We start from the raw sequence: 17,867 nt of genomic DNA on the forward strand, positions 1-17,867 counted from the left end.
CCATAATCAGGGTATTGTTCTCTCTAAATGGACCCAGACTCTGTAAACATGCTCCTTAGCACAGCGCTGGGAGGGTGAAGGGGTGAGTGAGTGTGTGTGTGTGTGCATGCACAGAATGTGTCTTGTTTTAAAAACAGTAAATTATGTTAATTCATTTCCTCTGGCCAAATACTGGTAATAAACTTGGGGAAAGGAGGAAGAAAAAGTAAACAAGAGTCAATTACAAGAAGGTGAGGAGGGGGTAACTGAACAACTCAACCAAATGTCTCTTTTAGAAAAGGACATTTATTTTACGGCTGAGATGTGTTGCACACAGCTTTCCTTAATCCCGATGGAGGTATAAATGCAACCGTAACAATGTTGGTTGTGCGACTTCATAGCCAGCCTGTTTTTTCACATTAGATCTTGGAAGCTAAGGAATCAGACTCCACTGTGCCAGGGTTTGCTGTTACTCCATTCTGGGGCTTTTCTCCACATGCGATTTGAGCATTCCCGTTACTGAAACCAATATGGACAGTCAGAGCCGATTTGTAATTTTCTAACAGGAAAATAATTTCACTAAGCAAACTACCATGCTTTGACTCAAAACTCTGATTAGCACAGTTTGAAAACAGGGCCGCACACTGTTCTGGGAATTAACTTGCTTGACCCCTAGTTTATAATGGCATTCAAATAATCTGCAAGTCAGACTAAGTTGAAAAACTCTAGAAGACCACACTGAAAGAATTTACTGGATTTACTAGGATAAAAGAAAATAAGCCTCTAACTCCACTTAGCTAGTCTGCAGTCTTCAGAGCTGAGTTTTCTCTCCTGACTTCAGGGGTGCTGGAACAGTTTTATAGTGGACTGCTGAAGGTAGAAACCATGTATTTGGGTTGTTATTACTACTTCAAGCCAGGGGGTACAGCAGCACCCTTAGTTCCAGCACCTATGCCTGACTTTAGCTAGAAGGAGAGCACTCTAGATGGTGGGTTCTCCCAGAAATTCTAAGTGGGAATAAGCATCATATATCTATAGGCCAAATCTTGTGGGCTGATTATATCCCCCTTGCTCATGTTGACTGTTTTCTTCATTGGGACAATTTAGGAAACAAGAGTATGGACAGGGCACCTTCGTTTCCTTCCTCTGGACACTGAAGGGGGTGAGTCAGTGTTCTGTGGTGGCACCAAGCATTCTCTCTCTCAGCTTGGCTGGCTGGATCTTGCTTAAACGTTCAGGGTCTGACTCATCACTATATGCGATGTTGGAAAGGAATTCTCCCTCAGGTCACACTGGCAGTGACTACAGGGGGGTTTCACCTAAGGGGGGGTCCCAGAACTCTCCCTTCCCGGCCCTGCCCCCAGCTCCAAACATTCCCTCGAGCGCTCCCATGTGCCCAGTCCTGAGCTCTCTCAGGCTGCCCCTGCACCCAGCTCCACACACACTCCCCTCCTCAGCCAGCTCCAAGCTCTCCCCACTGCCCCAGCCTGGGATATCTACCCTCCTCCCTGCCCCACGCTCTGCCTCTGCCACTTCCCCATACCCAGGCCTGAGGTCTCTCATGCAGTCTCTGCACCCAGCCCAGTGCTCTGCTCCCCACATTCTCCATACCCGGCTCCAAACTCTCCCCACCCCACCCCCAGCCCTGAACTCTTACCCAGAGTCGGTCAGACAGAAGAGAACCATCCCCACCAGGGGCCAAGCAGTTCTGTGAGCTGCAGGCCTCATCCTATTTCTGTATCTTTACTTCCCCAGGAAGCATCAACAGCCTGGATCCAATCCTCCCACCCTTCTGGGTACTGGGAGTTCCTAGTGCCCCCTGCTCTGCCTCCCCCTCGGGGCTGGGCTACCTAGTGCCAATGGGAAAGTGGTGTTGTGACCTTGTGTATGGGGTGACACTGCTGCTCAAATCTGGTCCAGCTGGTCCTTCATCATGACAAAGGGGCAGCCAGGCCAAATTTCTAGCTCCGGTCCAGGGCCAAGACCGGGGATGGGGGGGTTGGGCCCTCTGCCCTTCCCCCTGCCATTACACCCAATCAGAGGGATTTGCGTGATTCCAGCACCAGGCACAGTTCTGCATGCAATGCTCAAGCAACACTCCCACTGACTGAAGACATGAGAAGCGGGACCCTGATCTCAATTCTGGTTTATGTTGAATCAGGGGCTAGGAGTTTTGCCTGAATGAAGCAGGCAGGATCAGGCCCTCATGTGGTCATTCGTCATGAAGGTCAGATATCTAAAAATTCCCAAATTGTCCTTTTCCCTGCAGCTAAGACAACGTGTCCCATGTTGACTCTATGATTCATTTGTCTCTATCTGTAGCAAGAAAAGGATAGATGGTGAACATGTGACCCAAACATGCAGTAGGTGCCAGATTTAAAAAAAAATAAAAAATGCACTAATTACAATTCACCCATCCTAAACCCATTTCCACACATATGCAGATGAATTCATAATGGGTTTATTACTCCCAGTCAAATCAAAATACATCAGGAAACAAACATCTATCAGGGCCATGCCGAGCAGAAAACCCCACTCTAATCCTTGATGAAATTAGCGTGGACTATATTATGTTTCTGATTGACTGTGAATATAAATAGGAATAATGGAGTCAATCAGCCAGGACCTATTACAATAGTTTTACATTAACTTCCGTATATCACACTGCCCTTTCCCACTGCTTGACACCAAACAGTGGAAATTTGAAATGCAGCCTGCTCTATTAGGGCCCAGTTCTGCTCTCCAGTAGCAACATAAGGCCAAAGTCTACTCACAGCTCCACAGGTAGCACTCTCATTGAATCCAAAGAGAACTGAGAGCAGAATTTGGCCCACAAATGTTAAAGATGGAAAAGACCTATTAGAGCAGAAGGCTCCCACACCACGTTCCACAGACCACAGTAGTTTTCAAAAGATTTGGTGGTGGTCTACGGCTGTCTGTTCACATGGTGCTGGCTCTCCTCCTAGCTTCCAGTTGCTAAACTACATTCAAATGCATTGGACACTTCCTAATACTTTTCCGAGTAAGCCGTTGCTGCAGTAGCCACTGGGATCTTGTGTGATCACGGACAGGAGGTCCGATCAATGCAGAATGGGAGGCACGGGGCCCACGAGACAACCTATTGAGAGCTGATGTCACCTGTGAAAAAGTCTGTGAACTCCTCTGTTACATCAGCCAGGCCATGCCAAGCCAGGAATCTCCCTTCCAGTACATTTATCAGAGCTCTGCCAAGTCCAGTTTTAAGTCTCAAGCAACAGAGGGTCTACCACTCCCTCCATGCACTGTTCCACAGTAAGAAACCCTTCATTGTCAGGAAGTTACTTCTGTAATTAAATATTTTAATATTACTAATTCCTCTCCCTCTTTGTTGTTCTCACAGTTCAAATGCTTGTACACTTATGCCCCCTCTTAGTCATTGCTTAACCAAATCATTCATATTTAGTTCTCTTAATCTTTCCTCTTAAATCAATTCCTCCAGCCCCTGATATTTGTGTACACAGTCCAAAATTGCACCGGCTTTTAATTTTGCAGCCTGACTGCATTATCAACTCATGTCTAATGTGCTGTCCTCTCTCACTACTGGGACTCTTTCAGCATTACGCCTCGCCAGGTTTTTCCACCCACTGCAAAATGTGCATTTTTAATTATTTTCTCCCCACATGAATGAGACTGCTCTTAACTAATTGAGATTCAAATTGAGTATTTTTCACCCAATGTCTTATCTCTAAGTCCCTTCAGACTATTTCTCTGTCAAATAGGAATTGTGAATGTGAATCTGAAGGCAGAATTGGGCCATTTCTGCTCAAGGAAAACTGGGCCACAGGCATGGACTGATTTACCATGATGAGTCTCCTTTAGCTATTGTGTACACATCAGTCTTAGCTTCAATTTCACTGAAATGTCAGACTAATTAGCAAACCGTCCAGAAATACTAATCACTTTGGAAAAGCTACACCAAAAGAAAAGTCAATGCAAATACAAAGAGAGCAGTGATTGTCTAAGAACTGGCTAGGTAGGGACTACTGTTAAAAACAATTCTTGCCCCCAAAACACACAGTGGCGGATTGTGTAATTTACAACCTAGCCCATATTGAGGAGGTATGGACCGCTCCAGGAAATAGTATATTTGTGTAGATTAGGAAAAGAGGTCAAGATTATCTAAAATGTGTAATATAATCCCATCCTAACAATGACCTTCTCCCTCATGTAGATGCAGGGTACCTTGATTTATCTAATCAAGGTCAACCCTAGGTCTCCCCCTTATTCCTAATCTAGGTAAACCCATTCATTGTGCCCCAGAAAGGCACAACTTCACCCCCAGCTCTCTAACGTGCAGGGGAACAGTGCAGCCTACTTCCTGGAGTGTGGCTGGCCAGCTCTGTGGACCAGTGTGGCTTGGTCATGGCCCCGCCTCCTCCTCCCTCTGATTTGCACCTTTCTTCCCCATTCACCCAGCACACCCACCCGGCCTTTACCTGTGTCTAGACATGGGAAAGCTTCAAAGTCATTCAGGGCAGTAGTAACACATTTGCCGTTGTGACCAACAAGCCACCATGACAAGAATTTTGTACAGGGTCGTTCCTACAGGGTATTTAGGGGCTATTCACAGGCAACTGATGTCTATCCACGTAGATAATAATACACCATGTGGGTAGTATCTGGTGAACATGGGTGAAAAAGAGACACCACTAATAGTTGTGAATGGGTTACGTCCATACCTTAGCTTCAACAGAGTTCACACACACTGAGTTAGTCTGAAGGCTAATCCCTCTCCTGGGATTTGGTTTTACTGGGGACTCAAGAACAACAACACATCATAACCCAGCGTCAGCTTTCTCTCTGAATTTGACTGTCCCTTGGATTTCCCTCCAGGACTCCCTGTTCCCACCTCCCTTATATCCTGGGTGGAGTTAAACTCACACCTGGCACCATGAGTCAACAGAACTTCAGAATCTCTATGCATGGCTCCAACACTTGCTGGCAGGGCAAGCCAATGGAAGACTCCTATTCTGGTTCATGTATCATCAACAGAATTGTTAACCAACCTTGGACTCTGTCTCTTCTGCAATTCTTTCCACTGACTTCAATGGGTGTTGCACCAGGCTTTTATAACAGTTGGGTCATGATTACTGGAGATGTTGCACAAGTCTGAAAGAACCCAGCTTGAATTTCCACTCCCAAACCGAGCCTACAGGGTTGATGCTCAGTTAAAACCATTTTCTCACTTATATACCGAGCAATACTCAATTTGAAATTCACTGATGCCATGTAAACAGCGGCACTTTTCAGAGCAGTTGAAAGCTGAGTCTACCTGAATGGATAAGTAATGGAAAGAATGTGAACAAAGGATCACAGACCAAGTACTATTTCACCAGAATTCTCACAGCAGTCAATTCACTGGGCGCATGACATACGAGCAATCCGGTCAAGGAAAATATGAATCAACTTGAACAACAGTCAAATATAACAGAGGACTTTAAAAAAAAAAAAGACTGTATTTATGCATTTGTCTGCCCGCCACAGGTTTTTTTTTTTTAAGTTAATATGCATAAATACTGACAGCTCCAACAATACTCACCAAAGTCAACAGAACCCAGGAGGCATCTAGTTTATGACACTTCTTGCTTTACTCACTTCTCAATCACTTGACAGGATACCCAAGATTGTGTAACTCTTTCATGAAATAAATTTACCAGGCACAAAGAGAAATTATTTTGTTTCCTGCCAAGATAGAAACCGCTCTTACTTCAACAACTATTCAGGAGGGGCTGAGGGTGCAGAAATCAAGAGAAACATTAGTCCTCTCCAAGACATCTCTGGTCCCAATTTACATTTTTCTACCCTTAGTGCAGCTGAAAATTAAGTTTGAACACTTAATGGCAGAAGTAGCCTGGAGTTATTGGCTGGATTTCTTCCTGAAAATTGGAGTGGTTTTGATGAAATAAAAATGTTAGGTTATTCACAGCACTGCTGGATACTGCAATACAATGCAGAGACTGTGTAATCAGGGCAACTAACCAAACTCCAGGCACCTGATGTTTATTTGACTCGAAAGGGGAAAATCAAAGAGATGCGAATGGATTCCATGGCAAACGCATACGTTAACTTGTTAAATAATCCTGCACAACGGTATCCAGCCCCCTTTGCACCCAGCAACATTCCCCTCAGAATGACACTCGTTCCTCTGCAGTCTTCTCGTAGCCACATTGCTTCCCCTGCCCAGACAAGAAGAGGAGCTCTGTGTAGGCTCAAAAGCTTGTCTTTCTCCAACAGAAGCTGGTCCAATAAAAGATATCACCTCACCCACCTTGTCACTTACTCTTCTGGAATAAAACCCCCACAGGCTGACCTGAAGTTAAAGCAATGAATGTCCAAGTTGCTTTCAGTCCCACGGCACATACTACATCATTCTCTTAGCCTTCCAGCCCACCAAAGCGAGCAACAGGCAGCGAACGATGCATCTTCTGGGAAAAGAAATGCAGTGCTAGCTGGAGTTTCTCTCCCCGCGTACAAATATACTACAGCACACATCAGCAATCCCAAACCCTGCACTCATACTGCTGTAAAATGGAGCTATGTGCTGTAATAAAGCCGTGGATTTGTGTAAGTGTAAGCATCACAATTATTCTGCATAGGACAGTTCTTTAAGGGCCAGAGCTAAAGCTCATGAAGTCATTGGGAGTCTTTCCATTGACTTCCATGGGCTCTGGATCTGGCCTCTATAAGTTAAAACAGACATGTTGTATCTATCTAACTTAGGCATTTCTAACATTCCCACTACAACAGCATCCTGGCCTAAAGACCTGATCCTGCAAGTATCTCATTAACTTCAATGGGGCTACTCATGTGAGTAAGCGCTACAGAAGCAGATTCAATAGGTGCTTGTAATGGACTCTCCTCTTTGCCACTCTTACAATCAGCTTCTTTATGCTTATATTCTTTTTAATTCCCTTATACGAACAAAAACTTTCAACCTCTGTACAACAAAACAGGACAGATCCTGGGTTACACGGCCAGCTTCACAAAAGAAAAGAAATATAAATACAAATGAAAATATTCAAAACAAGATCAAATATATTTCGGCACACTGCCCCACTAGAAAACACAGAAGGAGGTCAGACGAAAGACAAACTCTGAGGAGTGAAATAAAATGAATAGGTTAATTAAAGTGGGGGGAGGAGGAGTGTTTCCACTGACTACTGCAATATTGGGATTAATCTGAAAGCAGACCTTTTGAACAGGGTGATTTTACAAGCCACTGCAGACCCAAGTAGGAGTTTCACATCTTTGGAAAAAAAGAAAGCTGCATTGATACTACTCAAACTGAAGAAATACAGCAATGACTTCAGAATTATTTTTTTTTTGTCAAAGCAGGCAAAAGACTACCTTTGTGTCATTTTTTTTTCCTTAGATGGAAATGATTTACCTCTTCCAGGAGTTAACGCAAAATATGTAACAAAAAGGTGCATATCTCTACTTGCCATATTCCATAGCAACTACTCTATCTACATCTGCGTTAGTATGCTCAGGGTTTATCACACTGTGCAAGCTGACTACTTGGAAAAGACCAGATCCTCAACTGATGTAAATCAACTCCCCGGGGCCAATTTACACCCCCAAAAAGCTAGATCGCTACTTGCTAAACTCATTACAGTGCTCTCACACCTTTAAAAGTAGGCACTCGTTAATTAGCACGTGCTACTTACTCAACATTTGTCTTTCCAGAAGAAAGAATTATATTGGAAATGTTGGAAAATAATCCCAAGGCATACTGAAATTACTTTTATGCATAAACAGCAGACTTTAAAATTTACTTTCTGCATCACAAGGATGACAGATCTTTTTTTTTCTCCTAAAGGAAGGTCCAAGCAGCTAAACAGCATGCACAGTGTGGAACCAAACTTAAAAAAACTTGTACTTTAACTCTAACTTAAAAAAAACTAACACGGAGTGATTTTCTGAGTTCCATAATAAATAAATAAAATAATAATGAAATATAATAATAATAATAATAATAAATCAATGCTTATTTTCCAGTTTGACACACTTTGTATTCTATATTTACACTGGGCGACAATTTTAACCACCACCAGAAGGAGTAGGAATTTAGGTTTGAAAAATAATCAGGGTTCCCTCCGATCACCAAGGATATATAATAGGTAGGGATAGGCTATGCGGTCAGACTACTCTGATGCAGATTGACTTCAGTTGGCTTTGGATCAGGTCTATCGAAAAACTCCCTTTGACGTCAATGGGATCCGAATCAGGTCCTATATGCTTTTCTTTCCCATTAGAAAGAAAAAGAAAGATGTCCAAATAATAATCAAGTCTAAGACGAACCATGGTATAGTGGTATCTTTACAACAGAAGACAACTGTTGTCCTATTTATTAAATCATCAGCATTAACTACTATTCACTCTTATAAATCATTACATTTATAGAACTTAATGGTAAAGATATTGCCTGGTATTAAGAACCATCTCCGGGAAAAGAAAACTGTCAAGCATTCAAGACCCATATTTCCAACATTTAAAAGAACAAGTGTCAAATACTGACGTGATAAATATCTGTGCCAGCCTAGTGAATTCTGAGGTTGCCATAGTTAAATTGCACAAGTAGTGAACTTATTGTAAGTCAGGCATCACTCAGAGTCCAGCTATGTTTTAAAATCATGTATCACAGGGGAAAAGAGTTATAGCAATATGCCCCCATGCACAGAAAATAAAACTGATGTCCAGACTTGTTAGTTTCAATAAAAATATCAGTTTACTGGCCAAAGGAAGGGCTGTTACTGCTCTTACCAAAAACTTCTAAACATACCATATGAAATCGTGCTTCAACTACTGTAGCGAGCCAAGTGCACCCTTGTGTTACCATATACGGTAACCCAGGCGAATACGATGGCAACTTGACAGATTTGGAACAAATATTGCGCTGTGTCTCACTCAGATACCATAAGCAGGAAAATATCAGATTGTATTACCTGTATCCAACCAGTGGTGTGCAGAAGCAGGAGCACACTGTGACAGTTCAGTTCGTTAAAGGTTAGCAACACAGGGCAGCATTCACTCGTGGGGAAGAGGGCCTCCATAGGACTCTCAGGCACCAGTTATCCCCATCACAGGGGTTGCATGGGGTGCATAGGATGGAACAGCTGCAAAGAGGTGCCGGTATACCACGTTGCCCCCTCATAAGTAGGCACAGAAGGTCACAGAGGGGACAGGATGAGAGGTGGCTCAAAGTAGGAGCAAGGGGGAGGGGGGGCTGTATTAGCGCAGGTCCAGGAGGATAACACGAGCACAACTGGTGCAAATGGTTGAGGCTGCTATTCTATACCTTGCCCTTAGCCTGGGGGGTAGATTTTCTCTCTCCAGCCCCTCCACATTCTGCCTGCACAGAACCTGAATGCTCAAGCTACATGCACAGAAGAGTGGGTTTCACACACAAGGAGCACCCCTGTACTACCGTTAGCCCCAAAGAGGAGGGACAGACGAAGGGCTTGTCTGCACTTGGAAATACACTGAAATAGCTATTCCAAAATCATGATTCCCATGACAATTTTAAAGTGAATAATGACACCAGAATGGGAAGGAATTTAGGTTTAAAAAAATAACTAAGGGTCTCTCAGATACGCAAAGCTATAGTAGGTAGGTATTCTCTGTACAGGTCTGTCTCATCTTACGCGGGGGTTCCGTTCCGCGGTTAGCGCGTAAAGCGAAAACCGCGTATAGTCAAAATTACATGGAGTTGAATGGCGGGCGGAATCGCCCGCACTACAGAAACAGTATTTAAATTGTTATTTTTCTTTTTTGTTGTTGTTTTTGTCAACCGCGTAAAGCTGAAATTGCGCATGTTAAATGCGCATAAGATGCGACAGACCTGTACATACCCTTAGCTAAAATCTTTAAGTTTAGATCCCTGAAAGCACAGGTTCACACCCTACCTAGGGAGGGCTGGCCTTTCATACTGCCAAGCAGACAACTTAAGTTCCATGCGTTCACTCTGCAAGGACTCTTTTGTATGAGCCCTTAAAAACTGAGTTGGTCCCTACTATTTATGGAAATTAAAAATCCCATAGCACCTTTCCTAAGAGTTCAGGTTTACCCTGGTTTCTTTAGCCAAACCTTCCCCTCTCCTGGCGTGTACTGCATGTCAGCTGGCTGCCATCCTCCACCGCAGAAATGCCTGTATTTCAATAGTTCAGGAAGGATGCACAGCCAGCTCCTGCAGCTGTGATGCTAGCAAAACCCCCAGATTAGTTAGAATAAAGACTGCAGGATAAGGCCACAGGCACAAAGTCCTTTGGGATCCTTCACCAGGAAAGGTGCCATCTGAACAGAGTAAAAGAATATAATGTAAAGTTTAATGGAACATTAAGATCACAGCTAAGAGCTCAAAAGTCAGGAAATACCTGTTAGAGTTGCACGAGCAGCCTTAACTCTGCCCTCTTGTGCAAACGCATTATGATCCCAGGCCTTAATTCCATGATCACACAGCATGCAACGTGGAATCATGGAATTAGCACTGTAGCACCATTACGTTTCATGAGACGTTTAAAATAAGTTAACCTAAATCTTCAAGCTTGGATGCCAAAATGTAGGCACTTCATTCCACATCCAGAGGTGATGAGTGTTCGCCATTCCCACCAGCAGGCACCCATTTAACATACAGCAACCCATGTTGCAAAGTGTTGGCCATGATATGGGCTACATGCATGCAATCTACAATCAGGACACACATTAATTGCGCAGAGTTCCCTCCTACTTCAAAGAAATACCCGAAAACCCTCAACTTGAGATTCATCCACTGGATTGTCTGTAAAACCTTCATGACTGAAACAGGTAATATTTATATATCTGCAGTGGTCTAACCCAGTGTAAAAAAAAAAAAAATCCACAGGCATGTTACAAATGGGGCACATTTCAAAAAGTCTAAACATTATCCTGGTGTGTTTTAAATAAGGGAAATTTTACAGCATCAAATAAGGTTTCAGCGCTCTAGATATTTCTGTTTCTCACTTCTGTGTGTTTAAGGGCTCAATCCTGCTCCCATTTCAATCACTAGCAAAAATCCTATTGATTTTAGTGGGAGGAGAATCAGGCCTTAAATGTGTTACCTTTTTGCCTCTGCTTTTCCTGTAATGACACCTTTCCTCTTCATTTGCTCCATTTATCTCTCCCCACATCAGAAAGTAAGTGGATTATATTTTTTTTCTTTGGCCACAATACAGTAATTTACCACATTTTTATGCCATTTAAACAATCAGACTCTCTCTCTCTCACCATGTGCAGGGTGTATTTGTCTGGAGCAGTAAAGAGGTCTGTTCACCAGACAATGTAACCTTATAAAGTTTACACTATGTCTAAGTAACCTCTGCAAATGCAAAAATATGATCTGTTCTGAAATCATGGCTGTGAATTTTTTGTTTTTTCTGTTCAAAACAATCATTCACAGCACTATGGGTCATTAAAGCTGCACACTATATTTTAAGTGCAATAAAATAATACGAGCAAGATAGACAAGGAAAAATTAAACAAGATTTAGCAATAAAGCAGTAAACACTCTACTCAAAACACTGCAGAAAAAACAGACAAAAGCTTTTTGCGGTATACAGCCCACTCAAGATTTCTCAGTGAACTCCACTGGGTACTCAAGTCTATTAGAATAATATACATTCACGAGGTCATCTTAATTCATACCACTCCTGTCCATTGCCTACAACTTAAAACTGGGTCTCCATTGTAAACCATGCCTGGAATTCAGACTTTCAGGTCTTAAAGGCTATACACTGTTTTCCTTTTCATTCAGCTTCCAGCAGAATCATTTTACAGTGCTTCTGCCTCCATAAAATATTTGCTTGGGAGTCAATGCCAAGAAAAAAAAAAAAACAACAGTGCACTAACCAAGCTCCAAGTTTCTATAGCAATGCTTTTTATCCCCTCTCTCACACACACACACGCACTTTTGGCAAGTTATGGCTTCCATAACTAATAGCAAGTTTAAATATTTAAATTATAAACTAAGCAACACAATCTTGTGCTGGGCATTTTTAATGGTCGCTCAGTAATTTATGCTTCTTCAACAGTGTTTGGGACTGCAGCTGGGGCAAATCTACATCCTAAATACATAAAACCATTCTCATGGAACAATGCAGTCCTCTCCTTTGTGACCAGCAGAGAGACAGAGAGTGGTTTATCATTCAGACTTTCCAATGCTAACGTGACAGCACTGGCAAAGGTATGTTAGACCAGTGGTTCTTAACCAGGGGTACATGTACCATTAGAGGCAGGCAGTCTTCCAGGGAATACATCAACTCATCTAGACATGTATGTAGCACAACAGGCTACCTAAAAAGCACTAGCAAAGTCAGTACAAACTAAAATTTCATACGACGACTTGTTTATACCACTGTATATATTATGCACTGAAATGTAAGTACAATATTTATATTCCAGTTGAGTTATTTTATAATTATGTGGTAAAAATGAGAAAGTCAGCAATCTGTCAGTAATAGCGCACTGTGACACTTTTCTATTTTTAGGTCTGATTTTGTAAGCGAGTAGTTATTAAGTGAGGTGAAACTTGGGGTACGCAAGACAAATCAGACCCCTAAAGGAGGTACAGAAGTCTGAAAAGGTTGAGAGTCATGGTGTTAGAGTAATGCTGAGGACAAGTAATGGTTCTTTCTATTCTGAGCCTGTAACTTTTGTTAAATTATCTTCTCATATGAAACCTCTCCTCCCTTACCTCAACTCCTAGGTCATTGTTTTTCAATCCACCACTGGTAGGGTAACCTGTTTGTTGAAATCCGATCGTCTACTGGAGTCCCAGTGTTAAAATATGTGCTAGCTGTTGAGAACTGTCATTTGTCTGTCACTTGGGAAGTTAATGGATTTGTTTGTTTAGTTTGCAATTGGGAATACACAGGGCAGAGTTTGGAGGGATTACAGGAGGGGAGAGGCACTCCTGATCCACAAAGGAATGCAATTGTTTTCCTTTAACCCTACACTGAAAGTTGAATGCCAACTGTGTATTTTTACACATAAATGACAAAAGCAAAGAGCTCACCTGCAATTAACAAACTGGCCCAAAAGTGACCATCCTGCATCCGAGCTGCGATATCACAGTCAACACTGAAAAAAATATGCCATGGGAGGAATGCATGTGTGGGAGGACAAGGGGGAAGGGAGATTCTATGCAGAAGGAAATATCATGATTTGGTCTCTGAAAGGGACTATAGGGTGTTGGAAGAACATGAGCACAACTGGAGCAAAATGTAAAGGCACAAGCCACAAACCATTTCCAAGGCTGCATAAAGCTCATTCTCCTTACCTCGGGCTGAATCAGAAAACGCAATTATCCCTACAAAAAAGAGCGCAAACTGGAATTCCATTTTGAAAACTGGTTCCGTCTGTATTGTACGGTTTCTGATCTTTCAAACCTGGAGGAAGGAAAAAGAAGAGAAATGAGAATTTATAAAAAAAAAAACAAAAAAAACCCCTCAGTGTGTCAGTAGAGCAAACAAAATTTGTACCAGCAATTATAAATATTTATAATTCATTCCTTGGCATTCAGCATGTCAAACTTTGCTCTGTCCTAATCTTTTGCTCTTGCCTGATATAAATCAAACACTTTTTTGGTATCTTGTACAGAACCAGTCTTGAAGGCAAGCAAACACTAGTGAGTGGCCATAAAACAAGATTTCAGGTTGAAAACATTTGGAGGAGCCGAAAAAAGGAATCTATCCTTTCCACCCACAGAATTTAGCTTTTCTGCTTCATTGCTTCTAACGTGGGTGCTAGAGCTTTGTATATTTCCTTCAGTGCTGAATTTTTCTTCGCAGCAATTCATTTCCGCAACTCTCCTTTCCTTTCAAGCAGGGCTTGTTTTGGTTTACACCAAAGGTGTGTCCTGCTGCAAGCCTGTCATTCATACCCTTGACTATTCCTTGGCTGCTCTAATATCTCTTTTTAAAAAAAAAAATCTAAGTAGATCAGGTTTACATTAATTACACTCTGTTCTCCTCCTAAAACTCTCACTCTCTAAACACTATCTGAATTCCTCCCTCTTGTAAACTCCCTGATTTAAACGCTCTGTGCCCTCAGGACATACAACAATCCATGTATAGCATCCAACAAACCAAATAATTACACATTGCCATAGCTTACAAATTTGCACCACAAATTCTTAAGGTGGTAAAATGAAGTGGGGAGGGGGGGTGGTTAATACAGAATCTCTGCCCAAGGCATGAATGCACATCAACCCACCTGGGGAGTGCAGAGGGACACATGATGTACTGTCATTTCCATCTTACAGAACTGCACTGCCAGGAAGGGGAAGGAAGCAATCCAGAAACGTTTATGTCTTGTAAAGGCAAAGTGAGGCATCTCAGAGAAAGGCTATTTGGGTTGCTGCTATTATGTTAATATATTAGTTACAGCAGGGAGCCTGAGGCAGGTCATGCCAGGAGAGGTAACCAGCTCTCAGCAGAAACTGTGCTTCCCAAACCAACCCAGCAGAGCAGTCACCATCCCTTACCCTCTGAGCCCCACCATCTGGAGTCAGCCTTGGTCCAGGGCCCATGCGACCAAGCCACCCCACAGCTGATCCCATTTCCAACTAATCAGTGGGTCCTGTAAAAGTAGGGTGCAGTTCCCAACACTTCCCCATTCTGGTCTAGATAATAGTTAGCCCTGCCTTGAGTGCAGGGGAGTGGACTAGATGACCTCTGGAGGTCCCTTCCAGTTCTGTGATTCTCTAGAGCCAGCCAGAAGAAACCAGGCTTCAAACATCCAGCGTGAAACTGACCAGGAGTTTTCCTGTCCCTTTTTCAAGTAAACCCCTCCTCTCGCCAAAGGCACCAGAGCCAGTGAGGGAGACGGAACCTGCGGCTCCCCCGGGGCAGGCACACACGTGTGTGGATGACTCGCGGGGTAATGATCACTCGTGTGCCTTTTCCTTCCCGGGCAGCCAGCGGGCAGCCCCAGCGCTCGGGAGGGGAACCGAAAAGTTTCTGCCTGCTGCCCACCCGTGGGAGGAGTGTCACCACACATGGGCCCCACAGCCCCCCCCCCCGCCTGCTGAGCTCTGTCACTCGTGGCTCCAACGCCGAAGCCCGCCTGAAAGGCAGAGAGGTCTGATTAATCATTAACATTAATCATGACACCAGCAGCCTGCCGGAGTCCCGCCTGCTGGCTGGGGCAGCTGGTCCCAGGGGGCAGGGGCACAGCGCACCGGTGCGCCCTGGCCGGCTTTAAGAGCAGATGTTAACTCGCTTCTTAATTCATTAACGCCTGCCGGGCCCTTCACGGGCGTTGTTTTTAACCTCAGCCAAACACAGGGACTTCGATCGAGTGTCCAGGTTAAGTTTCCTTATTTACTGTTCTTGGAAGCTAAATAAGCCCCTTACCTTCAGTTGCAGTCCGGTTCCTCAACAGCGCGCTGTTTGCCCCATCACAACATGTCCCTGTGAATGGCAATCCTCTAGCCAGTCCCATGTGCTGCCTCTTTTCATTTCAGCTTCATTCCTTCCGCAGGCGGGCAGGGGAGTAAATCAAACTTTGCACGTTGACAGCCCCCAGCTTTGCAAGGCAGGGCGGGCAGGCACGGAAAAGCAGGTTCCTGGGCTGAGGATTTGGTAAGTTCGTGGCTCTTTTGTTTGTTTGTTTGTTTTAAAAGGAAACTCTGAGGGTCCCTTTACCTACATAACCTTCAGTGCGTTCATTAAAGCATCAAAAAGTTTCAAGCCACCATCTTTCCACCAGAAAACACTTTGCCACAAAAGGCGCTGGCAGCGCGCAGGGCTCGCGGCGATTAGCTAAGTCGGGGGAGAGAAAACTTGTATTTTCCCTGCTTTGCACGAGCTGCAGCTCCGGGTCAGGGTGCGTGTGTGTGTGTGAGTGAGCGAGCGGGTGGGAATCCGCTCCTCCCCCCCCCCGACTATGACAGATCCCCCGGGATCGCAGGAGAGCTGCGCTGCAGGGTGCCTGGGTGATGCCGCCCTGGGGCTAGCTGAGCCGGAATCACGTTTAAGGGGTGGCGGGGGGCGTCGAAGCAAAGGAACAAGCGCTAAAGCGAGTTTCCCTGCAGGGCTTTGTGATTCTGGGGCAGCGCAGAGCCGTAAGGGCGGCCCGGCACCGCCCAGCTACAAACTTCTCACCAATCGAGTTAATCCCTCCGCCCCTCCCTCCAGCCCACTTCAAGGCTGAGGCTCCCTTTAACCCTTTGCAGAGGAGCTGGCTGGGGCCGGTGCTTGGGCGGCTGCTGGTTCCCCGGGCACTGCAGTCCAGCCCAAGTAAGGGGGCTGGCGGGCTGTCTCCTCCCCACTCAGAGCTCCACCCAGCTGCCCTCTCCATTTGCACTCACTTGAGCCGTCCTTTGGTGGCAATCTCTCTGCCTCTGGCCATGCCGAAGGGATCAGAGGTGTGTGCCAGCGAGCCATTGACTCGCTCACCAACAGAAGATATTACCTCGCCCACCACGTCTCTCTGGCTAATGGGACATTCACATCTTCACTCCTCCTTCGGCCTGATTGAAAGAGACTAATTAAAAAAAAAAATCCATAAGATAATTAGCCAGGCAGAGAGAGGAGTGTGCGTTTAGATAGACCTGCATTGTGGTACACAAAGAGAGAGAGATCTAGAGAGAGACAGATAGTCTGTCACCATACCTATACCTCTCTCTTTCTCTACCACAATCCATACCTCTATCTAATTGCACACCACTGCTGTCAGACAGACCATCTTGGCAACTCCTCTTGAAAGCACATAAACCTCTAAGCACCCGTTGGATCATTCCAGAATAAGACTAAACAAAAAAAAAGGGGGGGGATAAGCTCTTGTCATGTCTGTGTCATATATTAACTGTTATGATTATTTTACTTTTAAATGCTGCTGAGTTCTAAACTCCAGTCTTACACCAAATAATTCTCTTATTCAGTATCAAATCAATCCAACACCACTCACAAAGTAAACTAAACAATAGCCAAGGGAAAAACAGTATTAACAGCTACGCTTTACATACAGAGAAAGCTATTGTCGTTGTTGTTGTTATTTGTTACAAAATCTAATTTGAAATGGCCCAGCATAGCTGTTTCTCTTGGAAGCAAATAGAAGTTTTAATACCATTCCAGTGTGAACACATACAAGGAGGATCCTAAACAAAAACCAAGGAGCTGTTAAAATGTCCATTTAATCTGTTTTCTGTTATTACGATTATGAAATCGCACTCATTTTTTATTAAATGCCTTAGCTTGGCAGTTTTTGACAGAATCAAATTTCCATATACAAAATCAATGGATTCAAGAAACAGACTAAACAAAAAAAAACACCAAACCAGAAACAAAAAGAAGCTGTCGTACAGTCGCCTTTGTATACTTTATATATTACTGTCATTATTTTATTATTAAATCTCACTCATTTGAAATATCCCAGATGGGCAGTTCCTTGTGTCAGCCAATAAGAGCATGATCCTTACTGACTTCAAAGGGAGTTTTGAAGATCAGTACTGGACATAAATGGACTTGATTCTCCTCTCATTTCTTTTATACAGCACCACATTTACACACTGGACTTTGATTAAGTTACTCCCGATTTACACCAGTAAGAGAGAACATTTGGGCTCTAAATAGCTAGGGAACTTCTTTGTATTGTCTTATTTATTTATATAACAAGCATAATGTCGTAGGTTCTTTACCAAAAAGAATGCAAAGCCCCTTCTACAAAGATTTTACAATCTAAGGCCCGATTCACCAATCAGCTCTGCTCTGTGCCCGTGCCAAGTTCCACTCAAATCAAGGGCAGAATCCTGCAGAGTGCATAATGCCCTCAACTCCCATTCATGTAAGATGATAGGAAGTAGAACATTTTAGTCGGTATTCCTATTATCT

The 17,867-nt window shown here is 43.7% G+C and overlaps 1 protein-coding gene across 3 annotated transcripts in view; it reads right to left on the minus strand.

The window, feature by feature from the left end:
- Positions 1–17,867, minus strand: part of FGFRL1 (fibroblast growth factor receptor like 1) — a 256,016-nt gene that overhangs the window by 216,517 nt on the left and 21,632 nt on the right. The window contains exons 3-5 of one of the 3 annotated variants that reach the window (XM_045018482.1): positions 16,346–16,521; positions 15,390–15,797; positions 13,313–13,421 (exon numbers count right to left, since the gene is read on the minus strand). In XM_045018482.1, coding sequence (XP_044874417.1) covers positions 13,313–13,373 — 61 coding nt within the window. In that variant the 5' untranslated portion in view covers positions 13,374–13,421; positions 15,390–15,797; positions 16,346–16,521. Of the gene's footprint in view, positions 1–13,312; positions 13,422–14,788; positions 14,941–15,389; positions 16,522–17,867 lie in introns of those variants that run through there. The other 2 variants (XM_045018481.1, XM_045018483.1) reach the window with 2 other exon arrangements.

The sequence above is a fragment of the Mauremys mutica genome, chromosome 5 (assembly GCF_020497125.1).
Source record: "Mauremys mutica isolate MM-2020 ecotype Southern chromosome 5, ASM2049712v1, whole genome shotgun sequence".
In the NCBI taxonomy this organism is placed as follows: Eukaryota; Metazoa; Chordata; order Testudines; family Geoemydidae; genus Mauremys; species Mauremys mutica.